The sequence below is a fragment of the Anastrepha ludens genome, chromosome 6, assembly GCF_028408465.1.
Source record: "Anastrepha ludens isolate Willacy chromosome 6, idAnaLude1.1, whole genome shotgun sequence".
NCBI classification, from domain to species: domain Eukaryota; kingdom Metazoa; phylum Arthropoda; class Insecta; order Diptera; family Tephritidae; genus Anastrepha; species Anastrepha ludens.
The window spans coordinates 45,680,890-45,706,318 of NC_071502.1; the positions used below are offsets into that span (position 1 = coordinate 45,680,890).

General features: G+C 36.0%; 1 protein-coding gene across 1 annotated transcript; it reads right to left on the bottom strand.

The window, feature by feature from the left end:
• Positions 1-6,350: 6,350 nt before the first annotated feature.
• On the bottom strand, positions 6,351-23,272 carry LOC128866985 (uncharacterized). The gene is made up of 3 exons (XM_054108067.1): positions 23,078-23,272; positions 13,275-13,569; positions 6,351-6,605 (listed from the first exon to the last, which is right to left on the bottom strand). Exons 2-3 carry the CDS (start codon positions 13,490-13,492, stop codon positions 6,593-6,595), a joined length of 231 nt encoding a protein of 76 aa, XP_053964042.1. The 5' UTR covers positions 13,493-13,569; positions 23,078-23,272; the 3' UTR covers positions 6,351-6,592.
• Between the last annotated feature and the right edge of the window lie 2,157 nt (positions 23,273-25,429).

The following is a 25,429-nucleotide window of genomic DNA, read 5'->3' on the forward strand; positions in this document are numbered from 1 at the left end:
TTGATTTCACCAAGTTTTCAGTTACAGCTGGTGGTATTTTATTCCATTCCTCTTGAAGGACGTTTTTCAGTTGTTCCTGATTTCTAATCGGATGTTTAGTTATTTGCCGCTTTAAATGTTCCTATAAATGTTCGATTGGGTTGGTATCCGGGGAATGTGGCGATGTTTTCAGCTGTTTTCGCACATTGTATAATCATTAATCTGCTGGAAGATAAACGTCGCTCGGCCCAATTTCGTAGCGCTTTCTTTTAAATTATTTTTCAAAATATTTAAATAACCATATCGGTCCATACTATTTTCGATAAATACCAAGTTTCCAACCACGTTTGCAGCCATACATCCCCAAACCATCACAAAGCCCCCTCCATGCTTCACAGTGCCGGTCATATTGTTTAGATCCAATTCTGGGTTAACTATTCTCCAAACTTTTTCACCGGCACCAGATCCACAGATACTGAACTTACACTCACCAGAAAATATGACTTGGTTTCAAAACGTTTGGTCCTATTTTTCATGATCTCGAATGAATGATCGAATGAAATCCGTTTACTCCGATTGACACTACTCACGAAGGACGTTTTCCTAACACTGCGCCCATGATAACCAGCACTATGCAAAACCCGGCGAATAGTTTGGGTGCTAAATTGTTTTCCAGTCACATTTTCAACTTAAGATTTCAATTTGGGGGCACTTATTTTGGGGTTTGTCCTGATTTTCCGAACGACTAAGCTTTTTTCTCTGGGACTTAAGAGCGGCGGACGCCCACAACGCTCTTTATTAGTGGTGATTCCCGCACTTTTATATTTATTCACAATCTTTTGAACTGTAGCAAAACTCCTATCTATCAAACGACCGATTTCTCGCAATGATTTATGTTCCTTGTGATGTTTTATAATCAGTTTATTTAAATCATCAGAAAGCTCTTTTCCTTTTGGTGCCATTACTAAAAATGTCGCAAAAATTAAAACAAAAAGTTCTTCCCTATATTTTTATACTGACTTTAATTATTTCCTTTTAAAAGCTTTAACTTTTTTAATCAATACGTAAAAATAAATGTAATGCTAACTGAACAATCGTTTGCTGTATACTAACTTTTGTGACATAAATTTCGCTGGCATCAAAGACAAAGCAAAGCGTGGATAACGGTACCTAAAATTTACAGCTAAATTAAGGCGCATATGAAAGCTTATCCCAGTACACAATTACCATATGTAAAATATTTTGAGTACATATTAAGGAAAGCGTTAGCGTCATACAATTCCATAAATCAGGTTCCTGTATACTTATTTATGTTACTAACTGTATGTATATTAGCGGCCACCGTAGCCGAATGGGTTGGTGTATTTCTGTCATAAAACAGCTCCTCATAAGATAACCATTTGCCATTCAAAGTCAGCTTAAAACAGTAGATCCCTCCATTTGTGGAACAACATCAAGACTCTCACCACAAATACGAGTACGAGCTCGTCCATACACCTAACAGAAGTGTACGCGCCAATTATTTAGTTTATATGTATAGAAAGGTTCCTTTAACTGTTATTTGGAGCAAAGGGCGTCAACTAGTTCCTTTCGCCAACGAACACCGTTATGTGCTAGGGAGCTCAATTCGTTCCATGACAGGCCGAGAGATTTCATTTCTGCATCTGGAGAGCGTCACCAGGTGGTACGTGGTCAGCCAATGCCGCGACTGGTTTGCTTAAAAGGGCTCTACCGCAAGGACTGTTTAGCACCGTTGTCGTCGCTTTTCGGCGTGTGGCCGATCCACTGCTAATTCCTGTGTCGTATTTCGGTTGCTATATTCACCTGTGAGCGTTGGTTATTGTTCGCGGCCAGAAGATTCGCAAGATGCGCCAAAGACAGTGGGTGATAAATGTGTGTAGTCCTTTCGTAATTGTCACAATTACTTTCTAGGTGTTGCATCCATACAGAAGCACTGACTTAACACTGGATTTGTATACGCGTAGCTTTGTGCGAAGGTCGATGATATTGTTTTGCTGCATTGTAGCGAGGATGCCAAAGACAGACTTTATTTTGCTAATTCTGCATTCAACATCCACTTCAGAACCGTCGTCTGTAGTGACCATGCAGCCAAAGTAGCAAAATCAATCAACGTTTTCAAACTGCTGCGCACCCACTACCAATGGCTCCGATACAGTGCCATTGAGGTACAATGCTTTTATTTTCCCACCATTGGATTTGAGGCCGGTTATTTGCAACTTGCTCTGCATGGCTTGACTTAGTAACTTTAGGTCGAAAAGCTTGTATGTAAACAAGCATATGTCATCGGCGTGTGTCAGATACCTAAGCAAGGTATCTCAGGATATCTTTGATTACAAGGAGAAACCGGATTGGGATTTCGAATTAAATTCTACACACTACTCGATGATAATCCTAAGTGTGTTAATTTGGTCGGCACAACAGAAGCCAATACGAAAATCAGCCTAGGAGCTCATTCATGCTTCTAGGTGGTGTTTAAGCCGGTTTAGTATTACCCGGGCTATGAGCTTTGCTATCGCAGGAAGCATTCAGATACCCCTCAGATTGTTGCAGTTTTTAAGATCACCGTTTTTAGCAAGCTTCACTATGATGCGCTCTTTCCATTCTCTCGGGAATAACTCATCCATGTGGATGTTATTATAGGCGATAGAATTTTTACGGAGAACACAGGGTCGTTTTTACTATATATAAAGCTCAGCAGGTATGCAATCTATACCGTCTGCCTTTCCATTCGGAAGTTACGCTATTGAACGGCATTGATTTCTGCCAAACTTGGTGGAGATGTTTTTGTGCTGGAGTTTATTTCGATGGTATCGCTACATATGGGCAGCTGGTCCAAAGAGGGGGCAAGGTCATTGTTCCTCAGGCTTAGTTGTGATAAAGAGGTTTCCGTATGCATCTTTTATCAGCAATGCTTCCGACAACGTGCTTTTTAGTGATCTTGAAGAGCGTGTGAGAGTCACTAGTCACTAGTTATGGCCACATTTTTAGCCTCGTCAATAAGACCGCTGACATGCTGCCTTTTATCTCTGCGCAGAGCTCGTTGGATACTTTTCTGCAAACTGCGGTATTGTTTTTCCATCTGCTTAGGTTGCGCGCCGTTCCGATCTGCGCTGTTCACGGTTTGTTCCTTAATTGTTTTGCGTAGGCTTATTTTATTTCAGGTTTCACCGCTCATCCATGACTTTTTTCCTCGAGAGATAGGGCCGAGTGTTTTATCTGCAAAACTTTTTATAATGGTTTTGATTTGATCCCAGTGCGTCTCCGTGGGTTTATTAGCATCACTAGGTAATGCACGATGGTGTTCGTATAATGTGTAATAAAACTGCATTTTTACAGCAAGGTTCATTATTCGCTCGATATTACATTTCGGTGGCCGAGTTACCACTGCCCGTACTTTTATGCGGTCAGTCCAATATCAGCTCCACGCTCGTTTCGCACGTCAAGCAGGCACTTGTTATGTGTGTGACTCATCGCAATTTAGTCCATTTAGTCCACGTGGCCCTCTTCGTGTTCAAAGAGAGTACTTTCAAGGACCAAACTCCTTGAATTGCAAACATTGGCAAATCGCTCGCCGTTATCGTTGTTAATACACTACTCTGTACTCATAACGTGTCCCAAAGTGGTGTTATGGGTACCAACTTTTTTGTTCAGATCTCCCATAGGCAAAAAATATATCGGCTTGGGGGGAGGGAGTCGTAAACTGCGTTTAGCTGACTGTCGCCTTCTTGGTCATCAATCGCACCGTCAACTGGAGCATAGCATTGGGGGATAGGGATGTTCCTCACATTTGATTTAAAGCGTGACTAGAAGCGGCCTCGGTAGTCTTGCGTAAGTGCACTAGCCTGCCATCCCAGAGGTTGTGGGTTCGAGTTCCACTAAAGCACGGTCCTCGCACTTTTCTAAATTTACCTACTTTCCCTGCTTCTAAAACCAAAAAAAAATCTCATTCCTCAAACCCAAAAACTTAGCCTTCCCATCCTTACTCCCACACAATAGTCAGCGCATTATTTGCATTGTGGCCTCTAAAACAAGCAAAAGCAAACAGTTGCAACTCCAACTCCGGCTTTACAAGGCTTTGTGTTGTTTTTGTTTTGGTTTACTCTTTTGTTTGTGTCTGACAGCTAACTTTGATATATTTGCGATTTCGATAAATTTCGATAAATTTTCGCTGGGTAATTGCTACTGAGTTATGCACTTACAAATGAAATAATTCACTCTAAAATCTATACTATACTTTGTACTGTTAATTATGTAATTCAAAGGGTAATAGGGAAGTGAATTACGAATGACAGAGGAAATTAGGAATGAAAAAGCGAATTACGAATGGGGGCGCGAATTAGGTGTTTCATTCTTTTGCATTTGACCTGCAACAATCGATATCGCTTATATTCTACAATTAGTTACAGCTGCAGAAAAATTTACACAAAAACACGCTCGTTTACACAGAAATATACAATTTTTTCAATATCTCAGACTTGCTCGGCCATACAAAATTTTTGGGCATAACTGTACTAGAGGCAAAGAAATCTTATGTACAAATTTAATAACGAACGGCACCATGAATTAAATGAACACCATACTAGAACTCCTCTCGGCAAAAGGAATCACGACATTTTCCAAACTGTCACTTCATCATAACTCCTTATACGAGTATATTTCCATTATATTGTCACACTAAACGGCGATTTGAAAACGACAATCTGTACTACAAGTGTTTTTTGACAGTATTGTGATCGTACATTTCAGTCTTAAGTTATAGCGCGTCAAAGATGGAGTTCGCCAAACAAGAAATTCGTCATATTTTGCGTTTTTACTACCTTAGAGGCAAAAATGCAACGAAGGCAGCGGCAAAAATTTGTGAAGTTTATGGGCTTGATACTTTAACGATTCGCACAGCACAGCGTTCGTTCGATCGATTTCGTCCTGGTGTAGTAGATGTCGAAGATGCACCCCGTACTGGTAGGCCAATCGTCGTAGAGACTGATAAAATCGTTGAAATTATCCAAAGAGACCGGCATGTGAGCATTCGCTCGATTAGTCAGGAACTAGGTGTAGACCACAAAACCGTTTGGAACCATTTGCAGAAGATTGGATTCCAAAAAAAGCTGGATGTTTGGGTGTCACACGTGTTGACGCAAAAAAATCTCTTGGACCGTCAACGCTTGCGATTCTCTGCTAAAACGGAACGAACTTTACTCATTTTTGAAGCGGATGGTGACTGGCGATGAAAAGTGGATCACGTACGACAACGCCAAGCGAAAAAGATCGTGGTCGAGAAGCGGCGAGCCGGCCCAAACCATCGCCAAGCCCGGATTGACCGCCAGGAAGGTTTCGCTGTGTGTTTGGTGGGATTGGAAGGGAATTATCAAATATGAGTTGCTCAACTATGGCCAGACCCTTAATTCGGTCCTCTACTGTGAGCAACTTGACCGTTTGAAGCAGGCGATTGACCAGAAGCGACCAGAATTGGTCAATAGGAATGGTGTTGTGTTCCACCAGGATAACGCTCGTCCTCACACATCTTTGATGACCCGCCAAAAGCTACGGGAGCTCGGCTGGGATGTCCTATCGCACCCACCATATAGTCCGGACCTGGCACCAAGTGACTATCATCTCTTCCGGTCCATGCAAAACGCCCTTGGTGATACCAAGTTAGCCTCAAAAGAGGCTTGCGAAAACTGGTTGTCTGAGTTTTTTGCAAATAAAGAGGGGGGTTTTATAAAGGGGGGATAATGAAGTTGCCATCTAAATGGCAATCGGATAATTCTAAGTACGTTAAATAAAGCGTCAAATTTCGATCACAAATACGATATTTATTTTTCCCCAACCCAATATTTCCTCTATATTATTAAGGATAGTATTCGTAAGTTCAAACACTGTAAAATAACTTTCGGTTACGGGTTTGATAAATAAAATGTAATAAATAAATGTTTATTTTGCTACAACAACAACAACATCTCAACTTATCAGTGCATTCATGACAAAGTCAATGAACTTCAATAAGTGAATACAAACATAAATTTTGTAATTTCCATAGATATTTATTGCAATACAAGTCGCATTAAAACTTATTTAGTAGACAATACTATACAAAATTTAATAATTAATTGCTTACATTTAAATACAGTTGTAGATTTGTATACACAAGCATATTTTTAACTCATTGATCGGATGTGTTTTATATATCTAACAGGTAATTCAGGTAAGTAAACGCATAGAATGAATAGGATTGGACCGAATAGAAGAGCACAAATTAGCCAACAAAAGATAATTAATGCATCAAATGAATCCATGTGAACAGGAATTGTGTCAAATACCAACATTCCAGCCGCAATTTCTTCTATTCCCTGTTAGTTCTGTATGTGTAAATACAAATGTAAAAAAAAAATCTAAAACTAATATCACTAGCATATAAAATTTTATGCAACTTATAAATTTACGTACATATGTATGTTCACAAAAGATATATACATATATGTAAAAAATAAATTATTTTAATTGAATATATAAGTTTATAGATGTTGTGTAAGTTGACTGCAGGTAACTTTAGAATAACAAGTTGCGTTGGAGTCTAGTCAACTAATGATGCGATTTACGAGCGCCACCTGTAATAAACGAAAATAAAAACATTATTTTATTATAATTTAGTACATTTTTTAAGCTAAATATTCATGTTGACATTTCACAAATTCAAAAAAGTTCAATACACCAAGTGAGAGTAATTTACTTGAATCGTTCTGCTGGACACATCCAGGCTTGTGCGATAACCGAAAATGCCTAGCATTCACTTACGGCTCTTGATTTTATACCTACGTGTATGTACATGCAGGTACTTGCGGATGCAGATTAACACATCATATTTATATGTGTACATGTATGCATGCACCGTGGAGAGAATTCAGAAGGTGTGGCCAACATCATACCGTTAACCAAATATAATAGACTACAACAGCTTTCGCCATCCGAAGCGAAATTGTGAGGGTAACTTCGGTTATCACGTCACAGGGAATTCGGCAGCAGAATTGTGTCCGCTTATTTAACACACATTTTTACGCTCTCCGATTAGTCGCTGTTCAGACCATAGATTATTTTTTTTTTAATTCTATTTCTTCTGTTTCTTAAACAATAAGCAATATTCTTACTTAAAGCTATTTAATTCATTTAAGAAAAAAACATTTATGGAATACGTTCAGTGGTGCAAGCATTTACTAATATTTAGACTACTTTTTTATCATATGAGGACTTTTGTAGACTTTCTCTTGAGTCTGGTGAAGGTTATGGGATTCGCAATTATTTCAATGACAAGAGGGTTTTAGTACGATTGAAGTCGTATGTTTGGTGAAGTGGCATATTTTCTTATTTCTTCAATTATTGTGATCTCAAATATTTGAGATCAAGATGAATTTGTGCGTTTGACATTATTCTGAAGGTTTTCGACTGGAGTCTTTGCAGTGCCCCAAAGTTTAATGTCATATATCCATATCGGTTTTAAGATAACTGAGTAAAGTGAGGGCTTACGTTCGACAAAAACATGAGCATTTCGAAATAGTAATTTGATGCGAAACTCTTTTTCTCCTGACAGTGCAGTAAAAATGTGCAGTTTTCATAACTTTCGTCTGTAATGCCACATCGGAAGAACCAATAATTGGGTATAGTCTAGTTATCTATGCTTATAGTTCAGACGACAACGAAGTAACATGAGCGGTAGCAACGTTAATATTTTCTTATACATATAAACAACACAGTCTCAGCTTTGTTACTTCCCCTGCTACTTCAGCAAATCAGCTGATTTCTTCAAAATCACTGAGTGCCGGTTAACGGTCTAATGTTGCCCACACCTTCTAAATTCTCTCCACCGTGTGTAAATAAGGCTCGTGTAATTTGTATACAGTGTACTCTCTATGAACGGACACCTGCGATAAGCGGACACTTTTTTCGGTACTTAAACATATATAGAGATTTTTTTAATTTTTCTCTCTTGAGCGGACACCCCTCGTAAAACAGAACGTGGACGCTTGCTTTCCCCAGCAAAGGTATTTTCGTTCCTTCATAAGCGGACGCCTTACAATATAGTAAATCAAAATAAGTTCATAAAATGTTATTGAAAGCGAACATAATTTTGGATCTTCGCTAGAAAGCAGTACATGACATCAATTGCATGTAGGTACACAACAGCTGACTATGAGTTCGGTATAATTTTAGGCATATTTTAAATGACTTCTTAGATGTTTATTTCAGAGGCAAAGCGAGAGAGCAAGTGAAAAATTGTTTCAGGAAAGCTAATTTTTTAAACCAGATATCCCAGTTGTTCAGTTCTCCAGCGGTATTAATCTAGGGCAGAACCAAATCCACGTTGAAAATATCAATACTGTAGTGATAATTGTTTCTCAAGAATCGCTGGCCAACTCTTCTGAAGATGAACAAGAAAATAAGATTGAAAACAGGTGAACTTCTATTAAAGAGACTTACTTGGCTAAAAGATAACTAAAAGCTGTTTCTTTATTATCACAGCGGCCTCAAAGGCACTGAAATGCTTACTGATCTTCAAATACACGATATTAAAAAACTCGGAAAACTTGAATAGAAGAACTCGCCAAGCTAAAATTTCATTACAGACAAAATTTGTTTTTTTACATTCCTTGTATTTTTCTACATTAATAAAAATTCAGCTTGCATTTTCAAATATTTATATATACTTACAAATGTATGTATAAAACAGATAAAAGATTAAAGATCTATTACAAATTATTATTAACTTTTTTACACTTTGTTTTCACAGGCGAACAAATCTTTCAGTCCCTTAGGTGTCCACTTAAGAGATAGTAGACTGTTTCTTATACTTTCCTTTCTTATTTTATTTTAATTTTTATAATTTAACATTCGCGCACAATTCAAGAAACCAGGAAACCTCCAAAACGAAGTTATTCTTAGCAGCTGACTACTCACAGTTTATCGGTGGCTCACTTGATTTTATTATGATGCTTTTAAGGTTTTTCAACCCAACAAACTGAACAACGTCAATGCGCGCCTTTCGATTTATATGATAAATACTTAAATGCCCACTTATGTATGTGCGTACATGTGCAGGTGCATATACACACTCGTATATTTAAGTGAAGATTTCAGCATACTGAGCTAAAAAATATTTCGAGAACGCAGGTAATTGGCAAAGGCCGTACTTACTAGATATCTACCATATGTAGCACGCCACGCCTGTAGGCACACTGTTAAAGGCTAAACGATCTGGTCATTTACTCACTGCTGCAGTTTGTGTAGCGCTACAGTGGGTCAACGTGATTTTGAAATGAGAACGGCTACGTATGGATAACGGCTATGTATCATATAAATACTTATTTTTATATTATTTTATTAATAAATGCGCAAACAATTCAAATAAAGGCTGTGACGCTCAGTAATAAAGTTCTTATTTCTGTTTTTACAGCTTTTATAAAAGTGCATGGCATGTTTACTTTGAGCAATGCATTGAGGAAAGTTCAATAAACCCATCTAAGGTATATCAAAATGATAAGGTGGATCGTTTTAGAATCGTCCGCTTGGCGTGACTAAGAGTATCTTTTTGTCTCTCAGTTTTAAGGCTAAAATTATTTATAACTCCATTGTGAAAAGCGGTATTTACAATACAAATAATTTGCCTTTAACTCACTTTAAATACCAACGTATTTTCAAAAACAAAATTTGGCCGCACTTGACTGTATCGACAGCTCGCTCTTACATGCCTACATGCGTAAATATAACCATATAAAAACATGTCTTTCTCATACATAAAATTTTTTTTAAATTTTGTTTACATTTGTGTATTTTCATGTAGGTTACGTTCATACATCCTTTGAATGTTTCACCAGCCCTTTAAAATCTATGAGGTTTACTAGCCAAAAGAACCATGTACGGCAGCCGCCTTGACAATAGTTACGATTACTGGGTTGTATCAAGAATTGTTTTTGTAATTCAATAGAAATTATTGTTGAGTATACAACTTCATTTTCTTTTGTTCCTATAAGAATGGAAAGAAACAAGCAAATCAAGCAGGTCCCTTTGATGGCCAATACACAAAATCAGCTGCTTTAGTGCGATCTCCTTGAAGGAGTTCACCTTGTTGAATACCTAGGAGTTTTACAAAAACAAAACGAACGTGCTAAGATATCATTTAATTATATACTATATAAGCAGAACGAAAAAAGAGAAAAGAAAGATAACTCTCAAGCAAATTAACACAAAACCTTAAACTCGAGTTAATGGTACAATAAGCACACCATATAAACCACGGAAAATTACGAGCTCGTAAAACAGTTTTCATAATTTATATGAAAAGTGGTATACACAAATTATGTAAGTTTAAAGGACAATATCAGTGCAGAAAGCAACCCTGTCTAGTGGAATGGAACAAATATTTTTCGAGGTGCGAAAATTTAATTAATTCAATTTGATGAAAATTCAATCATTTTTCGAGCTAATGAAATCAAGGAAATAATATTTAATCAAAGTTATTTTTAAAAGAAGCTTGCTTTCGAAAATTTATTACAAGGGCCACTAAAAAATTGCTATGAAATAAGCATTTTTGGTGCCAAAAAATTGCACTTAAACATAAGAAATTTATACTACAAATAAAAAAAAATTTTTTTAGGAAACAAATTTGTTCTGGGAACAAAAAGAAAGAAAGAAAAATTATTTTTTGAAAGAAAAATTATTTTTGCAAAAATAATGTTTCTATTTATTTCCATTTCATATGCTTTTTTTGGTCAAAGTTTGAAATCTGAACAATAATTTAATTATTCAATAAAAAAAATTTGATCATGTTGTTATTGCAGCAAATATTGCCGCTAAATTTTCGAACTGAAATTCTTCGCAGTTATACTCTTGAATGTCGAAAATGTACTTTCAACCTCTACGGACGTAAAAGGCGCATATTTGAAGGCCAAAACTTTGGAAATTGTGTCTGAGGATTTTTGTAGTGATGCGGTTTTACCTGAATTTGACCAATGCTTTTTATACCAATGCAGTCTTTGTTTTTCTTTCTTATCTTCTACTTCCACACATTCAACCCTGTCAACGATTTTTCTTTTTTCTTAACATTAGTTAACACTTGTAATTGCGCTGTGAGCGGAAAACCTACAGTCTCCAGCTTTTTTTATGGAATCCACCAGAAAACCGAGATTAGCGTCTATAAAAATTATTATTACTACTTGTCAAACATCAGCAACTGCCAATAATATTTTCGCTTTTTTTTATTGAGAATCAGTTGAATCTAATATTGCGAGAACTTTTTGAATCTGGTCAATAAATCAGCAAATCCGAAACTATATTAAGGAAACTTTCTTCGCAATTTTTTATACTTCAATTAGCAATGAAAATGCCATAATTGGCATTTATTATGAATTTGGCAGTTTTTGGATTTAAAAAATGTTGCTCGAAATGTTTAAGATTTTATAAAAACTATTCCAGACTAAGGATTCAATACTTTTTAGTGCCCTAATCATTACTGCCTTCTGAGGGACGATTGCTATAACCGAAGTGAAAGTAAATATTCGCCATCAGACAAAGTAGTTCAACACAGGCAAATACTCGTAGCGTATATTCTTAGTCACTTATACCTAATCAAAAAATTCATCCATATTGTTAAGCATTTAAATTGGCGAATATAATATTTTACTATTCAATAGATATCCCAACACAAGTTTGCAAGTAAAAATAACTTAGAAACAATGTAAACCGGATTTCTTTTATTGAATTTTTTTATGTTTTCTACGAGTAACCAGTGAACTGGCCGCTCAAGGTGTTGTATCAGTGGGTTCAAACATACATATGTATGTAGGTACATATGCATGCGTTGTGAATGCATATACCCACATACATACATATATGTATTAAGTGAATAATTACAGAATGTTCTGATTGTTATTAACTGATTTAATCATTGCTAGTGTTGCAGTGCTGCTGAAGGTGAATAAAAAATTGAGCTGAACGCATTTGGAAGTGGCATTGGTATCCATTTATGTGTGACATGCGCATATGTAACTAAAATTCTGCTATGGGCTTGTTTTGGTAACTGGTTTTTCCAAAGTTTATCTTTCGGTAATATTATACTCAATTTGGCACAACTCGAAGTGTCATACTAAATTGGCATCTAAGCAGTTGTTTACAACATTTTAAAATTAATTAAATGCATAGTTTTATTTTTGTGGTTTAGGTATTTATGGTCACTTGATTTACCGCACAAGAAGTAAAAGGCGGTTATTAAAAAATGATAATTGATTAAATTTAATTATGCGATTAGCTTTTTTATTTCATGTACTTGTATGTGTATAGCTAAACGGGCTTTTCAAAAGGGGCGCCCTATTTCTGAACTGCAATATAGGTCATTTTGAGTGTTTTTTTGGTTTTACTTTCAGAATAATTTTTTAAAGCGGAATGATAAATTCTGCAGGTCCGCAACGTTTACAAATCGTTAAAATTGAAGATAAGCTCATTAAACATATGAAACACTTCCAGAATTTCAATAACGTTTTGAAGCCTCGAAATTATTTTTTATTTTGTGCAAATATAGCGCATTCGCTGGAAGAACGTCATGTTCTTAGGTATCGAAAAAAAGCGGATTTAAAGTTTTCCATTAGCACGGGCATTAGTTGTCATTAGTCCAGAGTATTGTTAACAAGCGCGCGGAAGCATTTTGCCGAGAGTAAACGCGAAACGCGGCCGCCGTAGCCGAATGGGTTGGTGCGTGACTACCGTTCGGATTTCTGAGAGAGAACGTGGGTTCGAATCTCGGTGAAACACCAAAAAATGGAGGAACATTTTTTTCCAAATGCGGTCGCCCCTCGGCAAGCAATGGCAAACCTCCGAATGTATTTCTGCCATGAAAGAGCTCCTCATAAAAATATCTGCCGTTCAGAATCGGCTTGAAATTGTAGGTCCCTCCATTTGTGGAACAACATCAAGACGCACGCCACAAATACGAGGAGGAGCTCGGCCAAACACCCAAATCGGGTGTACGAGCCAATTATGTATGTATGTATGTATGTAAACGCGAAAAAAGAAAATCAGTAGATCAATAGATTCTAGAAAATTCATAGAGTAAGTTATTATTTTTTTTTTTGTGTGGCATTACAAGTTGCAAAAAAAGAAAATATACGGTAGTTCAACGAATAACAAATTACTACACCATCAAATTTTCTCTGACTACCCCAAATATGGCATTAACGCACCAGCAGAAAAATTGGTTTATTTAATATAGAAAACTAAGTAACTAAAATACTTACATTATATAGAAATAACTGTCGCTATCTTTCCGCTTGACTTCGTGATGAGTTTTAACATCCACTCCGTCACTATGTGGGCTCATATTGCCTTGCAGTCCGCTGCCTATGCCGGCAGGCACGATGCGCCCAGTAAACGGATTTAACCCACCGTTTCGCTGATTATTTGTCAAAGTTCCATCTTTGTTTTGTCCAGAAAAGAAAGTTCTCACGTTCTCCATTTTATTTTCTATATAGCTTCTTGATGTAAGAATGCGCTTTTTTCACGAGATGTTTGTCTCAATTTCCAAAGGAGCTTCTGCAAATATAAAATAATAAAAATATTCCATTTATTTTTCTTTTATTAATTTGTAATGTTTATTGTTTTTACATATTCGTAAGTCTTTCTATAGTAATCCACATTTTTTGTTTTTTGTACATATATACCTTAAATATTCCTCTGCCTGAGAAGGAAAGGAGTTGTGAAGAGCATAACTTGCTCAAATCACATCTGAAAGACTAGTTTGAGAGAGTAATCTTCTTGGGTCCGAAGTAATCTCGCACATAAGATGAAGAACCGGTGATGCTGTAGCATCGAGTGTACTTTCTTATTATGATACTGGGTAGTTAACCATTATAGACAGAACTACCCTATGATCAAAAAGTACCGGGAATGTTTAATTTAAACGCATGTGGGAACCGGTCCATATATTTTCCTTATATTGGTGGGACTGTGAAACACACATCTGTCACTTTTTAGAACCATCGGATCATTTGAGAGATGCTGTACGTCACAAACGGCCGGAAATGTGGGCAAACAGTTCTTGGATTTTGCATGATAATAACGCGCCACCGCACCGAGCCCAAATTGTGCTGAATTATTTGACCAAACACCGACTAAATACCATCGTGCAAGCACCGTATTCACCTGATATGGCCCGTTGCGACTTCTTTTTGTTTTGAAAATACCACTTCGAGGCAGGAGATTTCAGTCTATAGAGGAGATCAAAGAGAATGCGACAAAGGAGCTGAAGGTTATCCCTTCGTCGGCCTCCCAGGGGTGCATGGACGAGTGGGTTAAGCGTTGGTGCATGTGCGTTGCTGCAAACGGGTCATATTTTGAAGGAGATAAAATAAATTTGCCTCAAATTTACATAACTCTGTTTTGTTTTATTTAAACATTCCCAGCACTTTTTGATCATAGAGTATAATCGCTCTTAGGTACTAACACTTATAGGGGTTGCCTTGATTTTGAAGGCTAAACAATTTATGATAGATTTATATGCAACAACTCATAAAGCAACAAGGTTTTGCAGTTATTTGTTGTTGCTCATCTTTTGCCGAAGAAAAAACCCTTACGTGTGAATGTTTTCCAGATTTGTTTACAAAAAGGCGCTCTTTTTGGTAAAGAGTTTTGCAATAACAGGTGTTACAGGTGAATGGATTGCGCTATCGAGAGATGAACGATTTTTTATGGCCGGCATTGGATGGTATTGATCTGGACAACGTTTATTCTCAATAAGACGGCGCTACGTGCCACACAAGCAACGAAACCATTGATCTTTTACGGGAAAATTTTCCGGACCGTGTTATCTGTCGAAGAGGTGATCACAATTGGCCACCGAGATCTTGTGATTTAACACCTTGTGACTTTTTTCTTTGGGGCCACGTGAAAGAGAAGGTCTATACCAACAGCCCAGTGTCGATTCAAGACCTAAATATGGAATTCGTGAGGCTATCGAGGACATAGGGCAGCCACTTTGCAATTCGGTTATGGAAAATTTCATGAAAAAGATATTGTTCTGTAATCGTGGTCGAGGTGGTCATTTGTCTGATGTTATTTTCCACTCTTAACGACATACCTTCCTCTTTATAATGAAATAAACATCCGATCCTTTATATTAAAAAATAGCATTTTTCTTTGAATATCAAAATAACACCTCTTATTAAAAACCCCTGTATTATAAACATACATATTGCCTTGTGAAAATTGTCTTCCACACACTCGACAACCTTATTTTGAAGAAGTTTGTAAAATTTTGACACGATCGGTAAATTATTTTTTGAAAATCAAGTCAACCGTCTTCAAAAATAGAGTTTTGAGCAAAGTGCACGCCCAAACTGACCTAATAAGCGGAACGTGCCATGGCACTATCTTCTAAACTTTTACCTACCTAATATGATAATCAAAAAATGATTATTTGTAATTCTCAAAAACAAAAAGGAATCCATTAAAGAAAATTTGCTCAACTAGATTGAAGGATACTATTCACAGTATTCTAAAAATACTATTACTAAAATGTTCTTAAAAAAATAATCAATGTTTGTCTTTCGTTTTTCAGATACAAATTATTCGTCGACGGCATTAATAGGGGTTTCGATTCGCCTGGAAATGGCTTCGGCTTTAAGCCCCTAAGGAAACCTTGAGGGCCTAAGATTTTACATCCTTCAAGAATTTTGATGTAACGAAACTGCAGAAAAAGCCCCACCAACTGAGATTAATTCAAGGCGATAGAACACAAAATTAGTTAGAAGATTAAAAAAATATTATTTACTAAGACAATTTTTAGAATATCACAAATTTATAATGAGATATAGTTTTGTGAAGGTTGCTCTATTGAAAACGCAACATATATGAAATTAATACACCTACATATTGTATTTCTACTCGCTACCAAAAATGTACAGGCTATTTTAATCGGCCGCCGTAGCCGAGTGGGTTGGTGTATGAATACTATTCGGAATTCACAGAGAAAACGTAGGTTCGAATCTCGGTGAAAGACCAAAATGATGAAAAAGTTTTTTCTAACAGCGGTCGCCCTTCGCAGGCAATGGCAAACCTCCGAGTGTATTTCTGCCATGAAAAAGCTCCTCATAAAAATATCTGCCGTTCGGAGTCGGCTTGAAACTGTAGGTCCCTCCATTTGTGGAACAACATAAAGGCGCACACCCCAAATAGGAGGAGGAGCTCGGCCAGACACCCAAAAAGGGTGTACGTGCCAATTATACATATATATATGTATCTATATATATAATATATATTTATATTTCGCACCTATTTTAATGTCCACATGAATATTTCCTTTTTGTTCCTATTGTCACAAGCTTAAGTTTTAAGAGATCCTTGAAATAAAAACCACATATCAATTGAATATCCGTTATTATAAATTAAAAAAAAAATGCATTTCCCGTATGAATATGGGGGTATTTTAAAAAAGTAAGTATGTATATTATATTTCTTTACTTTTTATTCAAATCATTGAACATCTTTTGAAATTTAGATTCCGCAATATTTTCAAGATATGTATGTGTATGTACACATTAGGCCGGAGCGATTTGTATGAAATTAAATTTTTCAAAACCGCGTCATCGAGGCTATGACTTCAGGCAACCTATAAGGGCGCTTCCCAATATTTTTATAATTTTTTTAAAATAACACATGGTATTTTACTGGAACTAATGAGTAAACGAATGAAGTTTGAATATAAAGAAAAATGTATATTCCCAAATGAAACTAGAAGTTGCTCGAAAAATACCACTTTGGATATTTCAAGTAAAAATAAATATAAAAAATGTAATAAATATTTGTATCAATACATCACTGAATATTTACTTTCACAGAAAAAGTAAAATTCTAAAAATTCCAAGTGCCTAGAAAAATCTAGTTAAAATAATCATATTCAATAAAAACCAATTTATGGAGGCTCGAAAAACATTTTAAACCTACATACATACAAAAAAGTGTATGCCGTAGAAGAACTTTCAATTCGTAATAACAAAAGGAGTCGCAATTCGCCAAATTGCCCCAGCCACCATGTTTGTACACATACACATGCTTGTTTTGTTGTTTGCGTTATTTAAAAATATAGCAAATATATATATTTTTTCTGATATCTGGCGCACATTTTTATATGCATAGATATTTATTACTTTGATTGCTTCACTTTAATTTTTGATTGCAACTTTTTTTGCGTTTCATGATAAGAAACTTTCGAAAGTTTCGGTATTTATATAAACAGGTGTATGTATGTATATGTGTGCTTAATATTTATATGGATTCCCATATGCCTCATGCATATACATATGTAAGTATATGCCAGTTGTGTTTATTGACTTCGGTTATCATTGACGTCGCCAAGTGGGGGTTTGCACTGAGATAACAATGGCCTTTTGCCAATTCGCGTGGCATAATAAGAAAACCAAACAGATATGAATCAGGCAGAGTATACGCCTATTTACTTTTCAACTCTTTGGTTAGCTACTGCGTACCGAGCTTTTAGTCAACAAATACGAGTAGGTACTTCTACTCTGCCCAGATGGTAAGAAATATAAAGAAAACAAGCGATTTTAGTCGCACCAATAAAACGAAAGTGGAACTAATTTATTTATTTATTTTGAGCAAAACTCATAATTCACTAATCAGGATGGTATGTAGAGGGGTGAGAATATATTTTTTTGATTTTGGTGCACTTTAGGTCTACACTTACACATTTTCTTATAATAATGTTGGAACTTTTTTCAGCTAACTTACAAAAAATAATCAAATTTTTTAATTTTAGCTAAGTTACAATAAATAATTTTTAAAATTTTAATGCATTACATAAAAGCAAACAAAAAAAAACGTTTGTCTTTAAAACGCGAAAACTTATTTTCAACCGACTAGTAGCCCATTTGTGACTCAGCGCAGTTGCTCCTATCTTTTAACTTTTTTCTTTTTGATGTCTTATCACAGAGAACAACCTACAGGTAATTAAATTATCACTTTAACTGCATCTCTACCCAACTGCAAAGAAGACATGACAGCGAAACATACTATAGAACTACGAGACCCCGAGCAAGTCGTATGTTCTTAATTATTAAAAGAGAACCGTAGTTTCCTATGAGACATAGCCGCCTTTCCGCACACATCGAAACTAACTATAAGAAACAATGAAATGCAGAAAATGCAAACTACAGGACGAGGTCAAAGAGTCCGTATTATCATACACTGTGTAAAATAACTATAACTAACTTTTTTTTTTAATTCTAATAATTTTTTGGGATAATATAGTTAATTCAACCACAAAAAGCATACAGATCTAAGTATCAAACTTTGTGCAAATTAAAAAACAAAATTTTAAAATATGTGCATCAACATCTCACACTTTTTGGTCGGAATTCTTAGATACATTTCTAATATGCAGTTTTATAGCCCATTGTATTTTGATAAAATGAAGTTTGAAGTAACTGAAAAATTGCGTTGATTTTAGACAATTTTTATAGCTTGCGGTGTTTGGAGTGGAAGAACCATATACAAAAAAAATGAGCAAAACAAAAAACACGAGATTCTTGAGCCACTTAAAACATGCACTAAAATTCAATGGACTGTAAAACTGCATACTCGGAACAATTCTGAGCAAAAAGCGTGAAGTTTTGAAGAAAATTTGTTTATTGTTTTTTTTTTTTTTGAAATTTGTAGGAGAACCAACTACATTTTCATATAAAAAATTATTAAAATAATAATTAGTAATTTAAATAAATTTTCAAAACTTGTCAATAAGTCCTTATGCTAGAGTTACTAGCAATTAGCCATTTATTGTAGCTTATAAATATTTTATGAGTTACTATTTTAATGTTTCTATATATCGTAAATATTAAAAAATACACAATCAAAGGCCAGTAACGACGCAAAAATTTCTTGAAAGCAAAAATGTATATACAGGTATTATCAACCACACGTTTTTATGTAAACATTTGGGAAGTCATTGCTTTGGCTTCAGGATTATTTGAGAACATTAAAATATTTAGCAATATTAGTCTAACGCATGCCGACGATGTTGACATCATTGGCCCCAACAATTACGGTGTTGCTTTTGCCTTTTCTAGATAACAATGGAAAACGACTAGGTTCGAAGGGTAGCGGGGACAAAACGAAGTATATACTTATATATCTGAAATCATACAAACAGTCAGCGATTAGCCTCTCAACACATACTGTTACTGTCACTGTTAACAGTTATAATTTCATATTAGGCCGTGGTTATGCTGAAATCTTGATTTGTTTTGCGAACACCATGCAATAGCTGTTGCACCGAACAGGAATTAACACCGCATGTACTTGCTATAGCCTGAGCCACCTCTCAGGCGAGTCAGAAGACATCTCTTTCACTATACTGATGAGTCAAGGACCAAATACGCCTACAACTACTGGATCGAAGAGTTAACAGATAGACATTCATCGGGTGTATCTTACCACCTTCCAAACCTCCCAACCCCGAATGCCGTCATGGGAGTCCAACGGTCTATTAAAGAGCTCACCTTTGAAGTCTTTTCAGCATGAGGTGTGCCAACATCAGACCCTTAATCGGCTCACAATTTTGTTTTTCACCACAGTTTTCTTGGTCAAACCAAGAATGATAGAATACCTTCTGTACACCATGACCAAAGCAGGTAATCTATCATCCTTGTGAGACAACAACACATCCAGTTCGAACAATGGAATATTTACATGGAGTATGGTGAATATATAAGAGAATGAAATCATGGTGAAAAGAATTTGAATGGTGTGGTCAAGATCAGACCGCTAGCTGGCTCTCAGACAGACTCTTTGACAGAGTCAGCGGATAGACTGACGTAGTCCAGGTATCAAATCGGTTTGTCTACGAAAATACTAAGAATGTGTTGGAGATGTGCGAAAATATTAACACAATGTCACTTCGTTGCCGTCTGAAAACCGGCAGATTTGACCAATGTGTGAATATGTATTTGGACGAATGTAAGAACACATGTGAAATGATTGTGCAGAATTCGGCTGGCGAACCACCTCCGTTATGTGGCAGCCGAAGCTCCCCTCACAAGTTAGTTGGTCACCATAATTATTGGCGAAAGCTACTAATCTATCATCCTTGTAGTGGAAATGATATTAAGTAAGTATGTGTGAAATCGAAATAAAATAAATATTTTGCAGCATCAGTATCATTATATAATGGCCACACCTTGCACGTTTGTACATACCTTAAAAATATTTGTATTTGTTTCGGTTCAATTCTGTAATACTTTAAGTGATCGTGTAATATATACATATGTATGTACGTACTTTTATAATTACAACAGTTATGGCAAGGCGGTGATGACAGCAAGTGACAATAATGTTTTTCTTGCGAATTTCGTTTCGCAAGAATAAATTTGCCGATTCACAAAATCTGGAATATTTTGAGATTTCCACGAAAATATATAGTATATATAGTATATAAGAAACTAATTTTTTCATGAAAACATACATTTTCAGATGTATTTTCAATACAGCCCAGTTCACGAGTAGCCTTGTGTCCAGCTATATACGTGTTAATAGCGAGGTACATATTCATACACCTATGTTTACAATAATAGCAGCGTGACGTATGTATTGAAAAGTTTTCACTATTTATTGGGGAATCTTTCGTATATGGCCAATAGTTAAGGGCGGTGTGCTTAAGGGAAGAGGGCGTGGCACCTCCCATTCCGTTTTTCAGAGAGGGCATGAACTGCCAATTCGAAAAATGTAACCCCAAAACGACTCCTTCAATGGCTCCCTAGCGGCTCCTTAGAAAAAGGGCCAAATTTCCTAATTCTAACTTGCGTTTTCGCTTGTTTTGAAATAAAGGGTGGTTAAGTTTCAAGGGCCGATATTGAATGTAAACCCCACCTAAACGTCAAGTTTTTTCTGCATTTCATGTGACATTTTTCAATTTCAGACTAACTCAATTTGAACCATGGAAAGATACACAATCGAGCAACGCGTTAAAGTTATTCAGGCTTATTATGAAAACGGGCGTTCAAATCAAAATGCATATCGCGCACTTCGTGATTTTTTCGGTCAATTTACTCGCCCAAATGTGCGTACAATCGGAAAAATTGTGCAAAAGTTTGAGCAAACCGGGTTTGTAGGAGCTGTGAAAACACCAGTGCATGCTCGTACAGCTCGTACTACAGAAAATATTGCTGCTGTTCGCGATAGTGTGGCTGAAGAGCCGTCCACCTCAACTTGTCGTCGTGCCCAACAATTGCACCCCTCACGCTCGTCGTTGATGAACATTATGCATGAAGGCTTGCATTTACACGCTTCCAAGGTGCAATTGACTCAAGAACTAAAGCTTCTTGACCATTTCAAGCGTCGTCAATGGTCAGAATGATGGCAGGAAATGGCAACAGTGAATGACCAATTTTCGAAGAAAATCATCCTTAGTGATGAGGCACATTTTCACCTCAGTGGATTCGTCAATAAGCAGAATTGCCGCATTTGGGCGAATGATAATCCAAGAGTGATTGCCGAAAAACCAATGCACTCACAAAGAGTGACTGTTTGGAGCGGTTTATGGGCCGGCGGCATCATTGGGCCGTATTTTTTCCAAAATGAGGCCGGTCAGGCAGTTACTGTGAATAGTGTTCGCTATCGGCTCAAAAAGTGAAGAAGCGACTTGAGCGAAATCTCCGACGAAGTGTCTATCAAATGGCGAAAGAAGTGAAAATATCTGATCGTAGCATCCGCCGCATACTGAAAAACGATCTCAAAGACAAGCCTTACAAGATCCAAAAGGCGCATGATCTCTCACCAAAGCAGCAACAAGTCACACTTGAGAGAGCGAAGGAGTTGCTTCGCTTGGACGAAAGCGGTCAAGTTCCGAACATTGTGTTTTCTGATGAGAAAATTGTTCAAATTGAGGTTGCTTTAATCGTCGTGGGCTGACAAACATTTCGTTGGTAGACCATAGACGTTTCAACAGGGCTCAGTACCGTCTCACAAAGCTCGAGTGAACCAAGAATGGCTAAAAAACAACGTTCTGAACTTCATAACGCCCACACAATGACTCTCAAATTCCCCAGAGGCGAATTCGATGGATTATTCTCTTTAGGCCATTTTGGAGAGCAAAGTCCGAACTAAAAGATTCGCCAGTCTCGAGGGGCTGAAAAAAGCCATTGCTCGCGAGTGGCCCAAAACACCTGCAAGTCACATTCAGCAGCTTGCGATTCGTTTCTGAACCATCTCAAGGTCATAGTCAAGGCAAAAGGTGGTGATATCAAGCATAAGTAGATTGATATTTAATTTTGTATGATTTTCACATATTTTTTACTTTGAATTGAATAAAAGTAATTTTCCAAACTAAATTTATGGCCTTTTTAATTGGTTAGACTTCGATTGAAGGACCCTGTAGTTAAACGTTATTGCAAGAAAATAGGCACAGACATTTTTTAAATCGTTAAATTAATAAATAGGAGATATAACATAAACGCAATGAAAAAAGTTAATATGAGAGTCAAACAATAATAAAACAATCGTGGTTATGGGTGATTATTTCTGCTTTCAGCCTTTTCAGACTTTCAGCCCGCGATTTCTGGTATTTAAACACAATTTTTTGTAAAATTTGTTTATATTAACTAATAAAAGTACTTTTAAATAAAATGGCGGCCCTTTAGCAACGTATGTATGCAAAAACATTAAGTTCGTCCCACCTATTTTGAATCAAAGTCTGCCATAAAGGTAAAGAGTTGGCTTTTTTATTTATTTTCCTTTATTTATGTTTTCATAAAAAATAACGTTCACCATTTAACCTAAAATTTAAAACTTTGTACAAAATTTGTAAAAATTCTATAAATTTTCAAACTTTCAATAACATTTTTCCTCCACATCACTTCTCTGAAAATATTGTAGTAAATATTGAATGTTTTAGGTATTTGTCATTTGTATTTCTCAAAATTGCTTGCACTATTCCACTGTGTATTTTGCTTCTTATTTGCTTAGCAAAACCCAACAATAAAAACTCAAAAAATTATTCACAATACAGTAATTAACAACTTGATCAAATAATCACCTTTTGAATAAAGAAAAAAATTAAACTCTCGCTTGCTGATAAAGCACTTTTTATTGTTCTTATGTTTTTAGTTATTCTTAGCCGCGTGCCGCGTGTTTTACTTTTTACCAATTTTTTAATTCTTTTTTTTTAGCTTTGTTCTTTGTGCGCTCGCTGACTTGTTCATCGCCGCAACTGGTTGCTCGCAATGCGCGTCTGGCGCTTTTATAGTTGCCACTGTGCACTTTAGTCAGAGCTCCAACTGCCTCAGCACTCAATTCCAGTATGGCGCTCATTTTATGTTATTTATTTATTTTTTTCTTAGTTTCTCTAAAGTTTTCGCATATTATTTTCGGTTTTGTTTTGATCAAGTTTGTATTTTGATAGGTTTGCATTGTGGCCATGTCATTTGGCTTTCCTACGAACAAATTGAAAGCCACATTATGTGGTTGATTGTGCAGAAAACCCGATATGTTCGTTTTACAGCCTTCACTTCGTTGTATAGGGTTTTCTAATAGGTACTGGTTGGTATGATAGGCTGTGGTGCGATGTTTTTTGCGGGTGTCCGTCAAATCTGTTGTTTGTTATTAAGTCACCAATGAGCGATTTCATGTCAAGTTATGCAAGTATTTTATCCTGACGCCCTATGCTCCACAAGAAGTTAAAGGAAAACATATACATATATGTATATATATATATATATCCAAATATTTTGGACACACATAGTCTTAAATTGTACTGAAAATTTGTTTTTATTGAGTATTTTATTCACATTGAAAAAAAAATATTTTTTTTGTTTACATCTTTTAATAGTCAAACCTTCGGAAAAATTAAAACCCATGTCCAAAATACTTGAATGACCTGATATGGAATCGCTCTGATATTAAATCAACATGCCATGTTACGCAATTGGGCAGCACACGCACATGAATTGTAATAAAATAGTGAATGATTGGAGAGTACAGTTAGTAAATTGGCGATCTGTCCCACTGGACGTCCACAGACTACTCACAATTAGCATAGCCCAGCTCATTGCTCAAATTCAGCCACATATTTCCAGCAGAATCATTGAAAATTGAACATCTCGGACACGATGCGAACCAATGGTGGGCATTTAAACGACACGAAATTCCATTTCCCATGGCAATTAAAAAAATAACATTAAAACCTCACACAAGGCTTGTTTTATTCATTTTCGACCTTCCCTTATTGGAAAACCCTATATTAAACATACGTACTCGTATATATCAGCTGGAATCCATTGCTGACATACATATGTACATATATTTATGTATTTACATTGATTTTTATATTATGTACGCACAATTTATATGCATACACCTATATAAAATAAACATATGAATGTGCATATGTATATATGTATGTACCCTAGGTGGGTACTTTGGGATACTTTTGAAAGGGGCACGCCAACGCAGCTGCAACGATCGGCAATTGAGAGCGCAAACTACCGCTTGCGTATGAGAGTGTAAGATAAAGAAACCTGCCTGCTGTAGAGGGAGTGTGTGTGTATTTATTAGAGATGCCGATATGAACGGCAATTGTTGCTTCCGAGATTACGAGATATTATACTTAGAACGTAATGCTGGGGATTTTTTTCGGATTGCTTGTTTGTTAAATTCAATAAGAGTTCAAAGAGCCTAATACATTTTTAAAAACTAAAAGCATTTTAAAAAACTATTTTATAATATTAAGAAAATTTTGCTGCAAATTAAAGATAAATATTTTTTCATAATTTATCTTTTTTTTTAAATTTCTATTTTGACGGAAAACACTCATTTCGAGTCTAAAAACTCGTAAATTTGTGGATATATTCAAGAACTGCACAGCATTTAAAAATTGAGTTCTCACCTCGCTTCAATTCAAACTTATTGCAACTGCCGACGAAAAACAGCACTTTGCAAGAAAGGTTTTGATATGTCTTTAACTGGCAAAAAGAGACAGTTTTGTAACATGAATTAATTTGAAACTTCTGCTATTTCAAATTCTGCCCACACTCCTACAAAATTAATATTCAAAATTAATAATCAAATCTGTTTTTCTTCTTCTTGAGTGCTTAAATGACAGCTTATATATTAATATGGCGTATAAATTTTGCTCCTTCTACGGGTAAATGAGTGTGGCTTCTACACTTCTCAATCTATTGCATATAAACATAATTTTGTTACTATATTTTGTTTAAAAACGCTTAAATCGTATTCTAAACACCCCATTTCCTTAATAATTTGATCCCGAAGTCATGTGACCTTCTCTAATTTCGACATGTGGTATCTATTAATGGAGAGAATGTGTGCCATTCTCTCTTTAATAATATGAATTTTGTTTTACTTTAGCTATTGGCAACTTTAAATATGT

Bases quoted from the DNA above. Each gene is read 5' to 3' on its own strand.
- LOC128866985 (XM_054108067.1), bottom strand. From the start codon at position 13,492: ATGGAGAACGTGAGAACTTTCTTTTCTGGACAAAACAAAGATGGAACT.